Source organism: Oncorhynchus mykiss, chromosome 20 (genome assembly GCF_057628025.1).
Source record: "Oncorhynchus mykiss isolate SJ-2025 chromosome 20, ASM5762802v1, whole genome shotgun sequence".
NCBI lineage: Eukaryota > Metazoa > Chordata > Actinopteri > Salmoniformes > Salmonidae > Oncorhynchus > Oncorhynchus mykiss.
In genome coordinates this window covers 32,849,629-32,870,388 of record NC_143041.1, presented here as the reverse complement: position 1 = coordinate 32,870,388, position 20,760 = coordinate 32,849,629, and the positions used below count along the sequence as shown (strand labels likewise).

Below are 20,760 nucleotides of genomic sequence, written 5' to 3'. Positions count from 1 at the left end.
AGAACATAATTTCATCTAAATGTATCCATCCTTTATTGAAGATTATGCTCACGGTATGGTCTGAAACATCACAATGTTATACTGGGAACTATCAGGAGGTATGGTGAAAACTCACGATCGACCCCTGACCCCCTCATCACTCAGGTGACCCTGCAGAGGGGGCGGGGCAAACCCTGCCACACCTACACACACATCATAACCGTATACCATTCTCAAATACAGCACCTCTCATGTTAAAGGCTAAAATCAGGAATAAATAAAATGTGGAAATGATCACCATTCTATATATCAATACTTGTAGATACACAAAAAAAGATAAAAGGAAAATCAGGATGAATAACATGGGCACTAAATCACCAAGTTCATTTCCAGCCCCCAAAACATCACAAACATTCTCATTTTTCAATCATTACAGTTAGTAATAGGGGGCGGGACCAGCAAATTGCTCCAGTTCGGGAGGAAGATGAGTGAGAATAAAGATCGTATTAATATAACCCCACGTGGGACTCTATAGCCTATATATTCCAATGAAACAATGAAAACTAAATGCCAGGGTAAGTTCTGTCATCAAATAACCAGGGGGAGGAAAGCATCTGTAGCCTCCGCTCAGCCTGTGCAGTGTAGTGTGAAGGTGAATTACATTCAAAGCAGCCCCACACCCTCTTAACCCAGTGTCTACTATAGCTTAAACATACCCATTAACCAGGACCATCACCCCCACCCCACCCGTCTGACCCCCATCCCACACTCCTCCAACACAAAACATGCACAGCTAAAAAATTATTCAACCCCCCCACAATTATTTTTTTTATAATCTCATGAAAATCAATATTGCAAAAATACAACCACACCCAACATTCAAGTACCTAAGTCACATGGCACCAAGGCTTGTGTACCAGATCATAGCCAAGCCAGAAACCTGGGCCGAGAGCCACCTCACCCCTCTCCGGCACACTAAATCATGCTTGACTTCTCCTTTTAACACATTTCATTGGTTTCATTTTTTCATACAAGCAATTTCTATTGAAATTTAGAGAACGCAATGGAACAACCATATTACACTATTAACACGGCATTTGAAAAATAAACTAAAGGTGAACATCATCATTGCCTAGAAATTTCTAATTGCTAAACGGAAAAAAAGAACACACTTATTTATCTGAGAAAAATCGAATAAAAAGGCAAGTTGTTGCAAGAGTCCGTTTCTGCATTTTAAGGAGGGTGAGGAAAGACAGAACATAGGATAAACTAATAAGAAAGAGAGAGAAGTGCAAGGAGAAACGAGTAGTGAGGCTTTGGTGGACAGTTAGAATCCCTTTAGCCCAAAAACCCAGAGTCCTTGGGTGGCTGGTTTGTACACACCCACGTAGATTTCCTCACGTGTCAATCAAGATCTCTGTTTGACTCCTAAAGTCAACAAACCAGCAACTTCCTCATCTTTACAAACACACAGTAGGCCACATGACACATTTTTTTTTTTTTTTTTTACATAAATCAAAAATATATGGATTTTATATATATTTTAAATTTTTCTTGATCAACAGCAGGCTAGAAAGCTTATGGAAGTGAAATGGTTGAAGTTGAGGCAGTGTCTGTCAATGCAAACATTAGCTGGGTCTCCGTTGTTTCTTTGTTGTTGGTTGGAGAGAAAAAGTGAGGGGAAAAGGTGCAAAAAGCGATCAGTCTCCAAACCCTTCCACACAAGTAATGCCATAGAATGCAGCCAGTCACTCCTATCCTGTCCACACATTGGGTTTGTCTATCTGAAATCCCAGTAGCAATGTCCAGCCAGGCAGCCACAGGCCAGTGAGTCCCTGACCCAGTGGTGGTCCTCTGTAGGGCCCCTTGTGTCTGGAAGCAGGGACTTGGGGCCTGGTCAGTTTACAGCTGGTTGCTAGCTCCTCCATCCTCAGCGATGGGGAAAAAGGCACCCCAGACTGCACAGGGATGGGCCACAAAATGTCCCAACTATGGCCCTCGTGTCTCTTCATCAGCACAAAAAGAAAAACCACAAAAAAGCTATAAAAAGGAAAAAAAACAACAAGTCTTAATTTGTCTAGTATATATATATTTTGTATACATCGTTTATACCACCATCGCAGTCTTTCTTTCCCCCCTTTTTTAAGATGAGAAAAAAGAAGAAACCTGCACACTACTCTTGCTAGTATCGCTGTTCTTTATGAAGCTTTACGTATCGGCCTCAAGGCCTTCAACAAAGCTCTAACGTGTGCGCGGTTCTTCTTTTTTCTCATGTTATTCCATTGTTAGCATGCACCTGCAGCAAAGACAGCTCAGATGTGCGAGTGCTTTTTGAACACCCTTTTTTAATCAAAAATGTTTTGCAATCCTTTGTGTTGTGTGTTAACTGATTTTTTGTGTGATTTTTTTAAATCGTCATTTATGGTCCAATCGATCTCTTGGTATCGTAGGAAAAATAAAAAAGGAATAAAGTGAGTAAAGATGTCTTGTGTATAAAGGAGTCCCGTTGTAGGAACAGGCAGTTCTGATGGCCAGTTACCAGGGGTCCTCAAGGTCTGCTCCAGTCTGTGGGACAGCAAGAGAGAGAGATGGAGGAGAGGAGAGGCAAAGTGAAAGAAGAGAAAATACATTGTTAGAAACAGCATGACAAGTAAATCCATATTACCTAATGACAGACTCCTAATCACACAGTCCTGGCTTGTTTACGTCACACCAATCCAAAATGGCCCCCTACACAACAAAACCAACTCCACTCCAAGGAGACAAGCAGGGATCGCTCCCCAGATCTCAGAGATAAGCACCTCTCCTGAAGTGCTCGACAATCACATCTGGTACATCCCCAAAGGAGGTAGCCTATAAAACAAGTCAGATTAAGAATGTGCCAATTTGAACACTTTCCCTGAAGACGACACGACTGAGCAAAGAGTAAAGGGTAAAGGTGGCGTGAGTACTGTAGGAATGTATTTGTATGTGTGAACTTACCAAATGATACAGGAGGGCTGCATTAATCAGAGTGAACACACAGTTAGATCTACAAGTATGCACCAGCTAACCCTCAGTGTCTATCAAGAGTGTGTAAAGTATGACATTATCTGAGGACATGCGCACACTTGCTTTGAATGTGTGTGCCTCCATATAAAAGTGTGTGTGTAGACGTCTTGCTACGTTACACAGACAAGTCTTAAGTTGTTTTCTATGATGTCAGTATCAGAGAAAGAAGCAGGGGCAACAAGGAAGAGAGGGAGAGCAGTTGTGTGTGTGTGTGTATAAGATTTAAACAGACACACAAACACCCATTCTTTGCTAAGGGTGCGCAAAGACCGCAAGCTCTCTTTACACAAGACAAACCAAGACACCACAACATATCACAGGAGAGTCAAAGGGCCAATCCCATGCACCTAGTACAGCACACTATCCAACAGGATACACACAGAAACACACACGGTCTGGAGGGTCCCGTTTCAGAACCCAAACCCTGGATTAGTTGTCATAACTCCCAACACACACGCAAATCAATAGTTATGTATCCAGTTCATGTCCTCACACAGGCATCCCCATCATAGACTTCAGCCCACACAAGGTCCTAGGGGTCTCAGTGTGCCAGAATACATACGGTCCGACTGTTATACAGCAAGGCCACAGCATGTCATGCACCTTCCCCACCACCATGCAGCTGCTCTATATCAACCAAACCATCAGAGGACACGACATCATTATCATGAGTCAAACATCTGCACACAGCACAGCCAGTAGCGTTTTGGCAGCTGGACAGAATCTACTAGTCATGCATAAGATAATGGGTTATAGATGTTAGGCGTTAATTGATGGAACTGGGTGTCATCCATGGAGAGGACTGCTACTGTGTGTTAGTATCACAGCATTGCATGCATGTGGGAATGATTATATGAAGAGGTTTGGGTTTGGAAATGGGGTGTAACAGATTCCCATAGAAATAGATAGTTCTTTTGAGTTTCTGGATGTAGAATAATGTTGCCCCTATATCACACCTGGAGGGTTGTTTTTTTCCTAGCCACTGTGCTTCTGCCTCTGCATTGCTTGCTCTTTGGGCTTTTAGTCTGGGTATCTATCAACAATAACTGCTGATGTAAAAAGGGCTTTATAAAATACATTTGATTGATTGATTCTCAGTCTGTGTAGGGACAACTTCATCTTAGACTGTATAAAGACATAAGCAGAAGGAAAAAAACCTGTCCCCGACGTGTCTTGCTTGCTTTCGTTGACTGTCCCATTTCTGTCCTGCTGGTTCTAATCTACAGAATATGTTATTATTTGGCCACAACAACCGGGCCACAACTTTAATGCCTTTATCATGGTATAAGAAAACAGAATTCCACATTTGAGCAAATAAACACCAGTCTCTAATAAAAGCCAGTGGTTGAAGCAAATAAATGACAAATACAATTTGATTTGATTGAAATGCTGTGCGTTGAAAGGAAGTTAACGGTTACATTGTAGAAGGTTAGCCTATATTGTGCTAGAAAAATGGTGCAACACTATTCAAAATAATATTATGAAAACAAACGTGTTTTCCAAATTTCAGTACCAGCACATGTATAGAATGATGGGCTGTGCCCATAGAAATAGTGACCATTCTAGTTCTGTGGCTGTGACATCCTTGAGCTCCAGAATGGATAAATATTTTGTGTGTAGCTTGTGCTCTATGAATAAAAAAATATATTACAGACTGCTAGACAACAAAACAATCTCAGTGACAGAGCAAAAGGAGTAAAAAGTGGAGTATCCAGCAGGGCTAGGTCTAGTGTAGGGCTAAGGCAGTCTGATGAGAGGGGAAACATACTGTCGGAAAGACAGGGGTATGAAAGAGGTTCAAATATCTATATAGACATATATTAGTGGAATATATGTTCTAGAATACATTTGAGAAAAGAAAAGAGCATCCTGATACTCACCCCATCCACTTCCCTGTGTGGGTTCAGCCGGTTGTACACTACTTCGATAACACTGCGTCTGAGTGGTGAACACACACACACAGTGAGAGAAGTAAACACACCCTCTAGAAGTCAAGAAGTACACATTACAGGTTTAGGACTAACCTAAACGGTTTAAGACTAACCCATTAAATCAATCCCTCTTACTCCTTGACATGGCCCATATGTTCATTGTCTAACTTTTGATTTTTTTTTACTAAACCATTTACCCAAGGATGACATTTACACAGGAGCTATTCACCATGTGAGTCTAAGGACTGTGTGTGATTACAGGGAAGGCAGGTACAAGAGTAAAGTGAGGGGCTCTTACTTGCTGGCGAGGCCTCCCCCTGGTGGCAGGTTAGGGATGCTCTCTGAGGACAGGTTCCTCATGACCGTCACCAGGTCGGGAATACCCTCCTCTCCTGCCTTCTCTAAGATCTCTGAGAGGGGGAGACAGGGGGAGACAGAGAGACAGACAGAGACAGAGAGAGAAACAGAGAGAGAGAGAGAGAGAGAGAGAGAGAGAGAGACAGAGACAGAGACAGAGACAGAGAGAGAGAGAGAGAGACAGACAGAGAGAGAGAGAGAGAGACAGAGAGAGAGACAGAGAGAGAGACAGAGAGAGAGACAGAGAGAGAGACAGAGAGAGAGACAGAGAGAGACAGAGAGAGAGACAGAGAGAGAGACAGAGAGAGAGACAGAGAGAGAGACAGAGAGAGACAGAGAGAGAGAGATAGAGATATAAGAGGGGTGTGATAAGTTGGGATTCATTTAAGATTGCTACAAAAAAACACAACTGCTGTGAGACGAGTGAGTTTGAGAATGTTTAGTGTGTGTGTGTGTGTGTGTGTGTGTGTGTGTGTGTGTGCATGAGACAAAGGAACAAAGGTCAGAGAGAGAGAGGCAGACAAGAAGAGGCGGGAGAAGGAAACCCTTGCAGCCCAGTTGGACTGGTTAGGCCAGGTGCCAGTTAGATGTTCCGCCAGAGCATTCCTCTCTTAAGCAGAGCATTCCTCTCTGCTTGGCAGCAGCTCCCGCCTGCGCTTCCAGCCAAACAGCGCTCCGGGCCAACTCCAGGGAGAAGAGTTTACATAACCCCGGAAGACTTTAGAAAACTCTCGCCTGCTTGCTAGAGTATGTCAAATGTCCAAAAGACAGCCGAAAAAGATGATAAGAGAGAAACAGAGTTGGTCATTTGTCAAGACTGCAAGAGAGAGGGAGAGAGATACAGACGGAGAGACAGACGGAGAGACAGAGAGTATTCTAAAACGGGGTGAAGAGAAGTATGATGGAGTCAGGAGGAGAAGGGAGAGGGAGACTGTTGGAAGAAAAGCAGCGAGTGAAGGAGAGAAAGAGAGGGAATGTGGAGTGGGAAAGAGGGTCAGGACATTAACGTGCTTCAGTGGGAGTTGATAGGTGTTCGCTTGAGCTCCAGCTGGCCTAAGTCAGCCAGTCAGTCAGTCAGTCTACCTGGCTGTCTTGGACTAGGCGGGTTGAGGTTTATTAAGTGTGTGTGATGGATTGGAGGCAGTGTTGTGTTTGAGACCACCTAAAGCGAGACTGATTCAAAACCAAGCCCGGAGAAAATCGAGCCCGAGTCAAGACCGGGAGGGGGACAATTGGTCCGAGACCGAGTCAAGAAAGATGCGAGTCCAATTCAAGACCATGATTGTAATTTTGTCATATCACCACCATAATAATATTTCATAACATATGGATTCTTTAGACATTCAGAATAGTGAATAAAGGAAGGCTGAGGGCAAATAGAGCCAATTTACAAATTATTACTAAACCAAACACAGTAGGGAACAATGGGCCTTCTACGCCTTCAGAGAAGGCCTAAGGATTTAGAAAAAATATATAATAATATAACAATGATAATTAAATTATTTTCAATGATGTTCTGATTTAATTTCTTCAGTTTTTGTTAGAAAGGAAAGAGTTAACACTGAAGAGAAAAACATATCCAATCAGGATTTTTCTTTGCTGGTTTCTGGGGAGACAAATCTAGCTAGCTAAGTCAGCCATAAGCAAAGCCATCAGAAGATAGATAAAGGTCCCACAGTTGACAGTGCATGTCAGAGCAAAAACCAAGCCACGAGGTTGAAGGAATTGTGCGTAGAGCTCCGAGACAGGATTGTGTCGAGGCACAGATCTGGTGAAGGGTAACAAAACATTTGTGCAGCATTGAAGGTCCCCAAGAACACAGTGGTCTCCATCATTCTTAAATGGAAGAAGTTGGGAACCACCAAGACTCTTCCTAGAGCTGGCCACCCGGCCAAACTGAGCAATCAGGGGAGTAGAGGATTGGTCAGGGAGGTGACCAAGAACCCAATGGTCACTCTGACAGAGCTCCAGAGTTCCTCTGTGGAGATGAGAACCTTCCAGAAAGACAACCATCTCTGCAGCACTCCACCAATCAGGCCTTTATGGTAGTGGCCAGGCGGAAGCCACTCCTCAGGAAAAGGCACATGACAGCCCGCTTGGAGTTTAACAAAAGGCACTTAAAGGACTCTCAAACCATAAGAAACAAGATTCTCTGTTCTGATGAAACCAAGATGGAACTCTTTGGCCTGAATGCCAAGCGTCACATCTGGAAGAAACCTGGCACCATCCCTACGGTGAAGCATGGTGGTGGCAGCATCATGCTGTGGGGATGTTTATCAGCGGCAGGAAGACTAGTCAGGTTTGAGGGAAAGATCAACAGAGCAAAGTACAGAGAGATCCTTGATGAAAACCTGCTCCAGAGCGCTCAGGACCTCAGACTGGGGTGAAGGTTCATCTTCAAACAAGACAGCGAACCCTAGGCACACAGCCAAGACAAGACATGCTTGTCATGCCGGCCGTGCTTTTGAAAAATGAATAGACACTCCAGTAAACAAAACCAAACATAAACATCGGTCTTCTCCAGGACCGGAGTCTACACAGACCGGGGCGCTGTAGCCAATCAGAGCTACAGTAAGCCTTTATACAAACAAGCCATTTGCCACAAGGACCTGCCATCATTCCCATTGAACTGGATTGTGTGTTTACAGGCAGTTGCAACAGTGTGACTTTAGATCATTAGAACGCATTTGTCAAATGCCACATAATACACCTGAATGGATTTCTGCAAATATGTTAACACCACAGGAGTCCGCTTACACTTCGGAACGTTACAGTCCTATTGATCAAACAGCCATGAAAAGGTAGGCTCTCTCTCCCTCAGTTGCACCTCAACAACAACAAGATCAACAACTAATGCTAGCCAGAGCAAGATGAGCTAAAATCTAACAAAGAAACATTACATAAAACCTCTATCTTTTTCAGCCGTCAAACTTGCACTGATAAACAATGGGGAATTGGTGCCTCCTCGTCCTTCTGCAGCTTGCCTGCCAATGCATGTTTGTCCCAACCAAGCACCCAAGCTAACTGGCTAAACTTGGCAGGCTTGCTAGCGAGATACAGTACCAGTCAAAAGTTTGGACACACCTACTCATTAAAGGGTTTTTCTTTACTTTGACTATTTTATACATTGTAGAATAATAGTGAAGACATCAACACTAAGAAAAAACACATATGGAATCATGTAGTAACCAAAAAATTGTTAACAAATCAAAGTAAATGTTATATGAGATTATTCAAAGAAGCCACCCTTTGCCTTGATGACAGCTTTGCACAATCTTGGCATTCTCTTCAAGTATAACCTTTATGACTATAACCTTTATGACTGAACCTATATGACTGAAGCCTTTAGTGCGAGGTCTAACGCTTTAATATTTAGTCATTTCTGCCCTCCAAATAAGTAGGCCCGTTTAATTTGGTCAGGTTTGCCGTTCAAAATCAAATTGAATATTTCTTTCTCATAAACTCGGATATGACTGAAGAGTTTTTCAACAAACAGACATGTATTTTCCTTTCCATGGTAGCAAGATCTTAACTATTTTTGCTAACTTTCTATTAAAATTAAGTGAAATGATTTATTTATTTCGGGATATACCGAATATGTCCACGTCACCAGACCATTTTCCAACACATATTATAAAATCAGCAAAAAAAGAAACGTCCTCTCACTGTCAACTGCGTTTATTTTCAGGAAACTTAACGTGTAAATATTTGTATGAATATAATATTCAAAAACTGAGAATAAACTGTCTAACAGAAATTGAATAATGTGTCCCTGAACAAAGGGGGGGGGGGGGGGGTCAATAACAGTCAGTATCTGGTGTGGCCACCAGCTGCATTAAGTACCGCAGTGCATCTCCTCCTCATGGACTGGACCATATTTGCCCATTTTGCTGTGAGATGTTACCCCACTCTTCCACCAAGGCACCTGCAAGTTCCCAGACACTTCTGGGGGGAATGGCCCTAGCTTTCACCCGCCGATCCAACAGGTCCCAGACGTGCTCAATGGGATTGAGATCCGGGCTCTTCGCTGGTCATGGCAGAACACTGACATTCCTGTCTTGCAGGAAATCACGCAAAGAAAGAGCAGTATGGCTGGTGGCATTGTCATGCTGGAGGGTCATGTCGGAGGGTGAGCCTGCAGGAAGGATGTCTTCCCTGTAACGCACAGTGTTGAGATTGCCTGCAATGACAACAGCTCAGTCCGATGATGCTGTGACACACCGCCCCAGACCATGACGTACCCTCCACCTCCAAGTTGATCCCGCTCCAGAGTACAGGCCTCGGTGTAACGCTCATTCCTTCAACGATAAACACGAATCCAGCCATCACCCCTGGTGAGACAAAACCTCCACTAGTCAGTGAAGAGCACTTTTTTTCAGTCCTGTCTGGTCCAGCGACAGTGGGTTTGTGCCCATAGGAGACATTGTTGCTGGTGATGTCCGGTGAGGACCTGCCTTACAACAAGCCCTCAGTCCAGCCTCTCTCAGCCTATTGCAGACAGTCTGAGCACTGATGGAAGGATTGTGCGTTCCTGGTGTAACTCGGGCAGTTGTTGTTGCAATCTTGTACCTGTCCCGCAGGTGTGATGTTTGGATGTACCGATCCTGTGCAGGTGTTGTTACACGTGGTCAGCTGTCCGTCCTGTCTCCCTGTAGCGCTGTCTTAGGCGTCTCACAGTAGGGACATTGCAATTTATTGCCTTGGCCACATCTGCAGTCCTCATGCCTCCTTGCAGCATACCTAAGGCATGTTCACGCAGATGAGCAGGTACCCTGGGCATCTTTCTTTTGGTGTTTTTCAGAGTCAGTAGAAAGGCCTCTTTAGTGTCCTACGTTTTCATAACTGTGACCTTAATTGCCTACCGTCTGTAAGCTGTTAGTGTCTTAATGACTGTTCCACAGGTGCATGTTAATTAATTGTTTATGGTTCATTGAACAAGCATGGGAAACAGTGTTTAAACCCTTTACAATGAAGATCTGTGTAGTTATTTGGATTTTTACAAATTATCTTTGCAAAACAGGGCCCCTTTTTTTTTTGCTGAGTTTAGTACATATATCATAATTTGGTTGTAATCCAGAGAGGTTAGGAAAAGTATCTAGATCCTCTATGAGGCTGGAGGGATCCAAAATGTGGATTTAAAAGAAAACAATCATCAGCGTACAATGACACCTTAGCATACCCATTGTTGCCTTAGTTAGCAATTGACTGGTGTGTAAGTTGAAACGTCTTTCCTACTTTACCGGCTATTGATGTCATTCTTCTGTGAGCTGCTCCATAAAATAACCAGTTGAGAACTGCACACTCTTGCTGTCTGCGTATGATATTCTGCTGAAACTAGGTTGTGTGTGCAGCGTGCAGGTGAATATGTTTCACGTGCTTTGCAATTGTGTAGGCTACTTTGTGAGTGATTTCTCTATTGTACTACATAATCGATAAGTTGTATACCTCAACTACACTATTTTGATACGCATCACTAGGGATTAAGTAGTGAGTATAAGCAATGCCCACTGGAAAAAAAAGTGGGTATACGGTTTATACCCTCCTCTACACCACTGGCCCTTTGTGTTTTACAAGAAGTGCACTCTCCTACATGAGTGCGCTGGTATTATGATAGACTGAAGGTCTACAGGTTCACCACTGTACTAACCTGTCACACTGAAGGTCTATAGGTTCACCACTGTCCTCTTGTCTATAATAGATATAAAGGCTGTTAAGATACTGTATTTATGTTTTAAGAAAGGAGTGGATATATTTGGCCTGGCGAAGCAGTGACTGAATGTAAGCTGATAATTATGTTTTTTACTCCGCTGGTCTCGGGAAGAAATTACGAGTCTTCACTGTCCAAAACAGAGTCAAGACGGAGTACAAATGTATCCAACACCGAGACAAGAATGAGACACCCAATATGCGGTCTCGAGACCGGACTAGAGTACTACAACACTGATTGGAATTGTGTCCTGGATGGGAGTGTAATACATTTAGACTGGGGCTGCGGTCGGATTCTCCAACCTTCTCCCCTGTGTGTCACTCCTTCACTTCCCCACATGGATTTAAAAGCAAGTCTGAAATATGCTGTAAACTCCCTCCAATCCTAAATCTATGCTTTTTAAAGCCGTAAGGGGGAGGAAACGAGTGCACAGTAGTAGAGAATGGTACTACAGAATGATACTAGAGAATGGGACGGCAGCCTGGATGAAGACAACAGGATGGAGGGGAAGGGAGTCACGTGTACAATCATTCTCACCTTCCACGCGAGACTCCAGGAACTTATCCAGCTCTGTATCTTTCTTCACCGCCTCCTCTGACACTTTAGGGCAGTTTGGCAAACACACCAACACAACACTCATGTTATCCCGACTTCCCTGTGGTGGAGGGGGGAGAGGGATGGAGAGAGAATCATTACATGTGGGGGCTCTTAACGCTGATATCAAAACGAGAGAAAGAGCTTCCAAATTAACTTCCTTAATTAGTGCAACAAAACACGCTACACAATCATTTACATTTCTACATGTTAAAACACACACACGGACATACAAACACCCACACTAGCCTCACTGTACCTTGTGCAGGCAGGTGTCCAGCACCTGGTTGCAGACCTTCTCCAGGTCGTGGGACACCTCCAGACGGGACTTGACAAACTCGCACAGCTCCTCGTTGCTCATCACGTCCCAGATACCGTCGCAGGCCAGCACCACAAACTCGTCCTCTGGGGCCCTCTCAATCTCAAACACCTCAGGCTCTGGGGACACCAGCTGCTCTGTGGCACCCCTCCCATCCACACACTTGTAGTCGTAGTCTCCCAGGGCCCGGGACACGGCCAGGGAACCATTCACCCTCTGGATCATTACAGAGCCACCTGCGTTCTGGATCCTCTCTTTCTCCCGTGGGTTGCAGGGCTTGTGGTCAAGCGTGGAGAAGCAGACGTGCGCATTGCGGTAGAGCACGGCCCGTGAGTCACCACAGTTGATGAAGAAGAGGTGCTCTGGCGAGAGCAGTACGGCCACGGCTGTCGAGCCGCTGCGGTCCATGCCGTTACGCAGGTCTGAGAAGTTCCTCATGTGCTCGTCGATGTTCAGGAAACCGGTGCGGATCCCCGTCTTGACCACATCCACGGTGGGGGCTGGGGTGACACCTTCAGGGCCCGGGGAACCCATGCTGTGGGTGATGATGTGCCCCAGCAGGTGTTTAGAGGCATAGTTAGCCACGCGGGAGCCGGCGTGGCCGTCGTAGACAGCGAAGAAGGACCAGTCATCCAGGCCATGGGGTAGACCCACCGTAGCGGTGTGGGCGTCCTCCATCTCCACCCGCCATCCCTGCATGCTGCTCAGGCCATAACGGAGGTTGTTGCCCTCACCGTGGGCATTGTGCTTCTCCGTCTTGGGCTTGTCCAGGAACGCCCCCATGGCTTAGGCCACCACCTGGGGACAGGAGACAGGAGAAGAGGAGGAGAAAGGGGGAGGGAATGATGAGACTGGTTAGTTTGCAAAAATATTAACACATAATTCATTTCACTTCTGAGATGGGCCTATCCAAACAGAGCAACTGAAAACAGATTGTATTCAATTCATGTTGATAAAAGTTAAATGGCAAAACTAAGTGAAATATGAAAACACCACTATAGGAGTTAGAGTTTATTTCCTGATGCCTCTCACATTGCATCTGCTGTGGTGTCTACGGAGAATGTCTATTCAGAACAGAACACATCTTTATAGCAACCAACAACTAAACCCACACAATGAAATTACAACTTAGTTGGCATTGATGCCAGACTGCATTCAGTGTTACTCTCAGTATTAAATTTAAATTAAATAAAAAATGAATGAGGAAAAGTCCGAAATGTACCCTTATCATGTAGAAATCGGATTTCTATATGGAACAAAAATAAACATGCAACAATTTAAGATTTTACTGAGTTACAGTTCATAAGGAAATCAGTCCGTTGAAATAAATTCACTAGGCCCTAATCTATGGATTCCACATGACTGGAAATACAGATATGCATTTGTTGGTCACAGAAAACTTTTTTAAAAAGGTAGGGGACTGGATCAGAAAACCAGTCAGTATCTGACGTGAATTCCATTTGCCTCATGCAGCACAAAATCTCCTGCCATAGAGTTGACCAGGCTGTTGATTGTGGTCTGTGGAATGTTGTCCCCCTCCTCTTCAATGGCTGTGAGAAGTTGCTGGATATTGGCAGGAACTGGATCTGGATCACGTCGATCCAGAGCATCCCAAACTTGCTCAATGGATGACATGTCTGGTGAGCATGCAGGCCATGGAAGAACTGCGCCATTTTCAGCTTCCAGGAATTGTGTACAGATCCTTGTGACATGGGTCGTGCATTATCATGCTGAAACATGAAGTGATGGCGGCGGACGAATGGCACGACAATGGGCCTCAGGATCGACACAGTAACTCTGTGCATTCAAATTGCCATTGATAAAATACGATAGTGTGAAAAGGAAAAACATCCTGCACCTTGAAAGTCTTGGAGAACGTGAATCCACCATTAGATGTCAAGATATCACCTCACCAGATCAGAGACACTTTATAGAACAACATTCTATTAATGAACTGAGTTACGATGATATCTAAAAAGTTAATCCACCACGTAAAGTTGGTGACTATGACAACAGCATTTTTCAAAGAGAAGCCATGTGGATAAATCAATTCAATTGTGTATCTCCACACGGTTTAAACAAAGAACTAGATCTAACCTCCTTCCTATAAGCCACATTTAGGCTGTTATACAAGAACACTGTCCATATCAGATTTTACATATCATTTATGGGTTGGCCCCACGTTTATGAACGGCTTTGCCTGATGTCCTCTCTCGTGAATTGATATGATGTATTTAGTTGAGCGGACACCTGGGGTGGTTGATTTGTGAATTTCTCTTCGTGCCCGCTCCCATACCCTATAATTCTGTATTTCTTTTTGACTCATTTGCATACAGGTAGGCCAGAAAAGCCACATGCCTGATTGGCAGGTGAGTAGCAACCCTGATTAGAACCACCTGCTGCTCTTTATAAATGCTGTTTTGAAATTAAATAAAAATTGTACCTACACACTGAAGTTGGGTATGTAATAGGACTGGGAATTGCCAGGGAACTCACCATATTATCATGATAATGGTACCAATACAATATATATTGCAATTCTCACAATGTATTGCGATGGGCTCCCGAGTGGCGCAGCGGTCTAAGGCACTGCATCTCAGTGCTAGAGGCATCACTGCAGACACACTGGTTCGATTCCAGGCTGTATCACAACCGGCCGTGATTAGGAGTCCCATAGGGTGGTGCACAATTGGCCCAGCGTCGTCCGGGTTTGGCCGGTGTAGGTCGTCATAGTAAATAAGAATTTCTTCTTAACTGACTTGCCTAGTTAAATATAAATAAATAAAGTGCGACAGCGATTTTTTAGCGATTCGATGTTCCAAACATATTGCACACCATATGTCTGCTGCAGAGGGACAAGAGAGAGTCATGAGAAAACACGTCTTAATCAGTCATGGAAATAACTGCTGAAAACAAATAGTCTCAGATACAACCAACTAGCGCAAAAAATATATAAGCGATTGTCAAAACGATTCTGTTTTGGAGGCAACAATGTTGTTGGAGGGGCAACAAGGCCAAACTATCTAAATCCTTCCATCTGAATTAGAGGACCATAACAGTGCCTCCAATCGTAGTTTTGCCTGAATGTTATTTTCAGAAGACTAGACATTATACCTGTCAGGAGAGTAGGCCATCTTCGACTGGACCTGCATTACTGTGGGCATACAGCAGCAGTTCCAGGTCTCTACCACTACAATATGGTGTAGACCCATTGTTGTAAAAACATATGGTCCTCTCTCCAAGTTAGTGATATCCAGAGACAGTCACAGGCCTACCCCAAGATTATGAATGGAGCAGCTTTAAGCTCCTTTGGCGAAACCTGACCGGTAAGAACATTACACACACCAAGAATAGACTTGTGAACTAGCCTTCCTTCCAAAATTATGTATAAGCTAGGCTTAAGAGGTCAGACACACCGAGAAAACTGATGGCTGAGAGGTAATTAGCAAAGTGGCAGGCGGTTCCTTCTCTTGCTAAAACAAAAAAGACACCGCCTGCTGGGTACCTAACTGGTAGGGTCGAGCCGGCCGTTTCTACATGTAGAATCGGCCTGCCCAACAGTGGCCGACAACTTGACTTAAGGAAAATTAGAGAGGAGGACCGCTGCGAGAGGGGAGCCGAAAGGAGTGACAACAAAAAGGTTAAGGCACTTTTCCCTGTGTAATTCACCCCATTTTCATCAGAATTGTTCTAACTAAAACAAAGCTGCCTAATACATATTTTTCTGGAACAAGTCTATACATCTAGCTAAGGAGTTGTGCTCTTAAAGAAGCTTTTTTGTTAGATTTGATAAAATGTGCACTTGCTCATTAGTTAGCTAGCTAATGTTAGCTTGCCAACTGAGCCAGGCAGTCACAAACAAAACTTCATTTGAAATTAATGGGCTGGTAAGTGCAAAAAATGCACACAGCACTAAATGTTTTAGCAAGCTAGCTATCTAGCAAGATGATAAATACATAATCTAATTCAGTCTCCATTATCCCATACTGCCAGTGCCAGTTCACTTGCTAGCTAAAGTTAGCTAAACGGTTAGTATCACCATTTGCCAGTTAGCACAACATAGTTAGCTAGCTACAACATTGTTAACTAGCTAACTAGTTGTGGCCATCTGACTGGTATAAACATGGGCTTACTACAAATTATTGCTAGCTAGCAAAAATATTAGCACAGCTTGCTAGTTAGCGAACATTGGCTATCTACACATTTAGAAAGCAGGCACAAGTCACACATAGCTTAAGAAAGAAACGTTACTGCCACCTTCTGGTCTGGAGTATTTTAACGAGGCTGATGAACTGTGCTATGTGATCAACAGAAAAAGTACTCCCGACATATTGGGCAGAGGTGCCAAGTATCTCTCGGCTGTCAGTATCCTTGGTGTATCTGAGGCTTAAATGAAAACTTGCCATCCACTGCAGAAGACGGGTTATTCTACTCACACGGGTAGAAGAACATTATGTTCACAAATGGCATTGCATACCGAGCGTAAGCTAGGCTACTAGTTCCCCTACACAGTAACACACCTACTTTACTCCTATATACTACTATTACATTTATAACAATCAATTTATAACATTTGACACGTTTTTCTGGCTCTTTTTGTTGTTATTCTGTCTCTCACTGTTCAAATAAACCTACCATTAAAATTATAGACGGATCATTTCTTTGTCAGTGGGCAAACGTACAAAATCAGCAGGGGATGAAATACTTTTTCCCCCTCACTGTACCAGTTGAATAACAAGCAGTACAATGTGAAAAAAAATAGGCTATATGAGCAAGTACAGTTCAGGTCAGCACGATAGTGTGAAAAAGGGTATTAGTTGAGTTGAGTGTGCAAGGCTGAGCCAATTCTAGCCTGTCCTGTCTGTGGTCTGTCCTATGGTGTCACAGCGGGAGCACCGTGCCCGTCTGTGGTCTGTCCTATGGTGTCACAGAGGGAGCACCGTGCCTGTCCTGTCTGTGGTCTGTCCTATGGTGTCACAGAGGGAGCACCGTGCCTGTGGTCTGTCCTATGGTGTCACAGAGGGAGCACCGTGCCTGTCCTGTCTGTGGTCTGTCCTATGGTGTCACAGAGGGAGCACCGTGCCTGTGGTCTGTCCTATGGTGTCACAGAGGGAGCACCGTGCCTGTCCTGTCTGTGGTCTGTCCTATGGTGTCACAGAGGGAGCACCGTGCCTGTCCTGTCTGTGGTCTGTCCTATGGTGTCACAGAGGGAGCACCGTGCCTGTCCTGTCTGTGGTCTGTCCTATGGTGTCACAGAGGGAGCACCGTGCCTGTCCTGTCTGTGGTCTGTCCTATGGTGTCACAGAGGGAGCACCATGCCTGTGGTCTGTCCTATGGTGTCACAGAGGGAGCACCGTGCCTGTCCTGTCTGTGGTCTGTCCTATGGTGTCACAGAGGGAGCACCGTGCCTGTGGTCTGTCCTATGGTGTCACAGAGGGAGCACCGTGCCCGTCTGTGGTCTGTCCTATGGTGTCACAGAGGGAGCACCGTGCCCGTCTGTGGTCTGTCCTATGGTGTCACAGAGGGAGCACCGTGCCTATCCTGTCTGTGGTCTGTCCTATAGTGTCACAAAGGGAACACCGTGCCTGTCCTGTCTGTGGTCTGTCCTATGGTGTCACTGAGGGAGCACCGTGCCCGTCTGTGGTCTGTCCTATGGTGTCACAGAGGGAGCACCGTGCCCGTCTGTGGTCTGTCCTATGGTGTCACAGAGGGAGCACCGTGCCTATCCTGTCTGTGGTCTGTCCTATAGTGTCACAGAGGGAGCACCGTGCCCGTCTGTGGTCTGTCCTATGGTGTCACAGAGGGAGCACCGTGCCTATCCTGTCTGTGGTCTGTCCTATGGTGTCACAGAGGGAGCACCGTGCCTATCCTGTCTGTGGTCTGTCCTATAGTGTCACAGAGGGAGCACCGTGCCTGTCCTGTCTGTGGTCTGTCCTATGGTGTCACAGAGGGAGCACCGTGCCTGTGGTCTGTCCTATGGTGTCACAGCGGGAGCACCGTGCCCGTCTGTGGTCTGTCCTATGGTGTCACAGAGGGAGCACCGTGCCCGTCTGTGGTCTGTCCTATGGTGTCACAGAGGGAGCACCGTGCCTATCCTGTCTGTGGTCTGTCCTATAGTGTCACAGAGGGAGCACCGTGCCCGTCTGTGGTCTGTCCTATGGTGTCACAGAGGGAGCACCGTGCCTATCCTGTCTGTGGTCTGTCCTATGGTGTCACAGAGGGAGCACCGTGCCTATCCTGTCTGTGGTCTGTCCTATAGTGTCACTGAGGGAGCACCGTGCCTGTCCTGTCTGTGGTCTGTCCTATGGTGTCACAGAGGGAGCACCGTGCCTGTGGTCTGTCCTATGGTGTCACAGCGGGAGCACCGTGCCCGTCTGTGGTCTGTCCTATGGTGTCACAAAGGAAACACCGTGCCTGTCCTGTCTGTGGTCTGTCCTAGGGTGTCACCGAGGGAGCACCGTGCCTGTCTGTCTGTGGTCTGTCCTATGGTGTCACAAAGGGAACACCGTGCCTGTCCTGTCTGTGGTCTGTCCTATGGTGTCACAAAGGGAACACCGTGCCTGTCCTGTCTGTGGTCTGTCCTATGGTGTCACAAGGGGAACACCGTGCCTGTCCTGTCTATGGTCTGTCCTATGGTGTCACAGAGGGAACACCGTGCCTATCCTGTCTGTGGTCTGTCCTATAGTGTCACTGAGGGAGCACCGTGCCTGTCCTGTCTGTGGTCTGTCCTATGGTGTCACTGAGGGAGCACCGTGCCTGTGGTCTGTCCTATGGTGTCACAGAGGGAGCACCGTGCCTGTGGTCTGTCCTATGGTGTCACTGAGGGAGCACCGTGCCTGTCCTGTCTGTGGTCTGTCCTATGGTGTCACTGAGGGAGCACCGTGCCTGTGGTCTGTCCTATGGTGTCACTGAGGGAGCACCGTGCCTGTCCTGTCTGTGGTCTGTCCTATGGTGTCACAGAGGGAGCACCGTGCCTGTCCTGTCTGTGGTCTGTCCTATGGTGTCACAGAGGGAGCACCGTGCCTGTCCTGTCTGTGGTCTGTCCTATGGTGTCACAAAGGGAACACCGTGCCTGTCCTGTCTGTGGTCTGTCCTATGGTGTCACAGAGGGAGCACCGTGCCTATCCTGTCTGTGGTCTGTCCTATGGTGTCACTGAGGGAGCACCGTGCCTGTCCTGTCTGTGGTCTGTCCTATGGTGTCACTGAGGGAGCACCGTGCCTGTGGTCTGTCCTATGGTGTCACAAAAGGAACACCGTGCCTGTCCTGTCTGTGGTCTGTCCTATGGTGTCACCGAGGGAGCACCGTGCCTGTCTGTCTGTGGTCTGTCCTATGGTGTCACAAAGGAAACACCGTGCCTGTCCTGTCTGTGGTCTGTCCTAGGGTGTCACCGAGGGAGCACCGTGCCTGTCTGTCTGTGGTCTGTCCTATGGTGTCACAAAGGGAACACCGTGCCTGTCCTGTCTGTGGTCTGTCCTATGGTGTCACAAAGGGAACACCGTGCCTGTCCTGTCTGTGGTCTGTCCTATGGTGTCACAAGGGGAACACCGTGCCTGTCCTGTCTATGGTCTGTCCTATGGTGTCACAGAGGGAGCACCGTGCCTATCCTGTCTGTGGTCTGTCCTATAGTGTCACTGAGGGAGCACCGTGCCTGTCCTGTCTGTGGTCTGTCCTATGGTGTCACTGAGGGAGCACCGTGCCTGTGGTCTGTCCTATGGTGTCACAGAGGGAGCACCGTGCCTGTGGTCTGTCCTATGGTGTCACTGAGGGAGCACCGTGCCTGTCCTGTCTGTGGTCTGTCCTATGGTGTCACTGAGGGAGCACCGTGCCTGTGGTCTGTCCTATGGTGTCACTGAGGGAGCACCGTGCCTGTCTGTGGTCTGTCCTATGGTGTCACAAAAGGAACACCGTGCCTGTCCTGTCTGTGGTCTGTCCTATGGTGTCACCGAGGGAGCACCGTGCCTGTCTGTCTGTGGTCTGTCCTATGGTGTCACAAAGGGAACACCGTGCCTGTCCTGTCTGTGGTCTGTCCTATGGTGTCACAAAGGGAGCACCGTGCCTATCCTGTCTGTCCTATGATGTCACTGAGGGAGCACCGTGCCTGTCTGTGGTTTGTCCTATGGTGTCACAAAGGGAACACCGTGCCTGTCCTGTCTGTGGTCTGTCCTATGGTGTCACAGAGGGAGCACCGTGTCTGTCTGTGTCCACAACGCCTCACTAACACAAGGCTATTAATACCACAGGGTTTGGGGTACACTCCACACTCATGTCCCCTTCACCCAGTGTACCGACAGACAGGCCCAGAGGAAGACACTTACTGCAACATCCCCGGTCCCCCAGCAGAGCCGTGTGCCAAGGCAGAGACATTAACCCTGGAGCTGGGGTACCTAGGGAGGAGACTGTGACTGGCTTAGAAATTACATCACTGACACTGTAGTTAAAAAAGCAACAGTTATGTTCAAGGTAGCTCAGAGCCCTCCCTCAACCTCCCTGTATTACCTAACTCCAAGAGGGGTGCCACGTGCAAGAGGCACATTCAAGGTATTCTGTTTATATAGCAGCTATGACCTGCTTGTCCAACACCTTTTTTTTTTACTATGTATTGTGGCTTTTCCCAATTCTTCTTCCAGTCTCACAGAATAACACCTGCTAGGGCCTCCCGGGTGGCGCAGTAGTCTAAAGCACCATAGACTCTGGGTTCGAGCCCAGGCTCTGTCGTAGCCGGCCGCGACCGGGAGGTCCATGGGGCGACGCACAATTGGCCTAGCGTCGTCAGGGTTAGGGATGGTTTGGCCAGTAGGGATATCCTTGTCTCATCGTGCAC

At 46.4% G+C, this 20,760-nt stretch overlaps 1 protein-coding gene across 7 annotated transcripts in view; it reads right to left on the bottom strand.

The window, feature by feature from the left end:
• Window positions 1-9: 9 nt before the first annotated feature.
• The window catches only part of ppm1ba (protein phosphatase, Mg2+/Mn2+ dependent, 1Ba), a 47,101-nt gene continuing 26,350 nt past the window's right edge, over window positions 10-20,760 (bottom strand). For 3 of the 7 annotated variants that reach the window (XM_036956121.2, XM_090212936.1, XM_090212935.1), the window contains 7 exons: window positions 11,879-12,736; window positions 11,563-11,680; window positions 5,260-5,371; window positions 4,911-4,968; window positions 2,962-2,978; window positions 2,781-2,832; window positions 1,528-2,544 (listed from right to left, as the gene is read on the bottom strand). In XM_036956121.2, coding sequence (XP_036812016.2) covers window positions 2,802-2,832; window positions 2,962-2,978; window positions 4,911-4,968; window positions 5,260-5,371; window positions 11,563-11,680; window positions 11,879-12,721 — 1,179 coding nt within the window. In that variant the 5' untranslated portion in view covers window positions 12,722-12,736 and the 3' untranslated portion in view covers window positions 1,528-2,544; window positions 2,781-2,801. Of the gene's footprint in view, window positions 2,545-2,780; window positions 2,833-2,961; window positions 2,979-4,910; window positions 4,969-5,259; window positions 5,372-11,562; window positions 11,681-11,878; window positions 12,737-20,760 lie in introns of all 7 variants that reach the window. The other 4 variants (XM_036956122.2, XM_090212938.1, XM_090212937.1 and 1 more) reach the window with 2 other exon arrangements.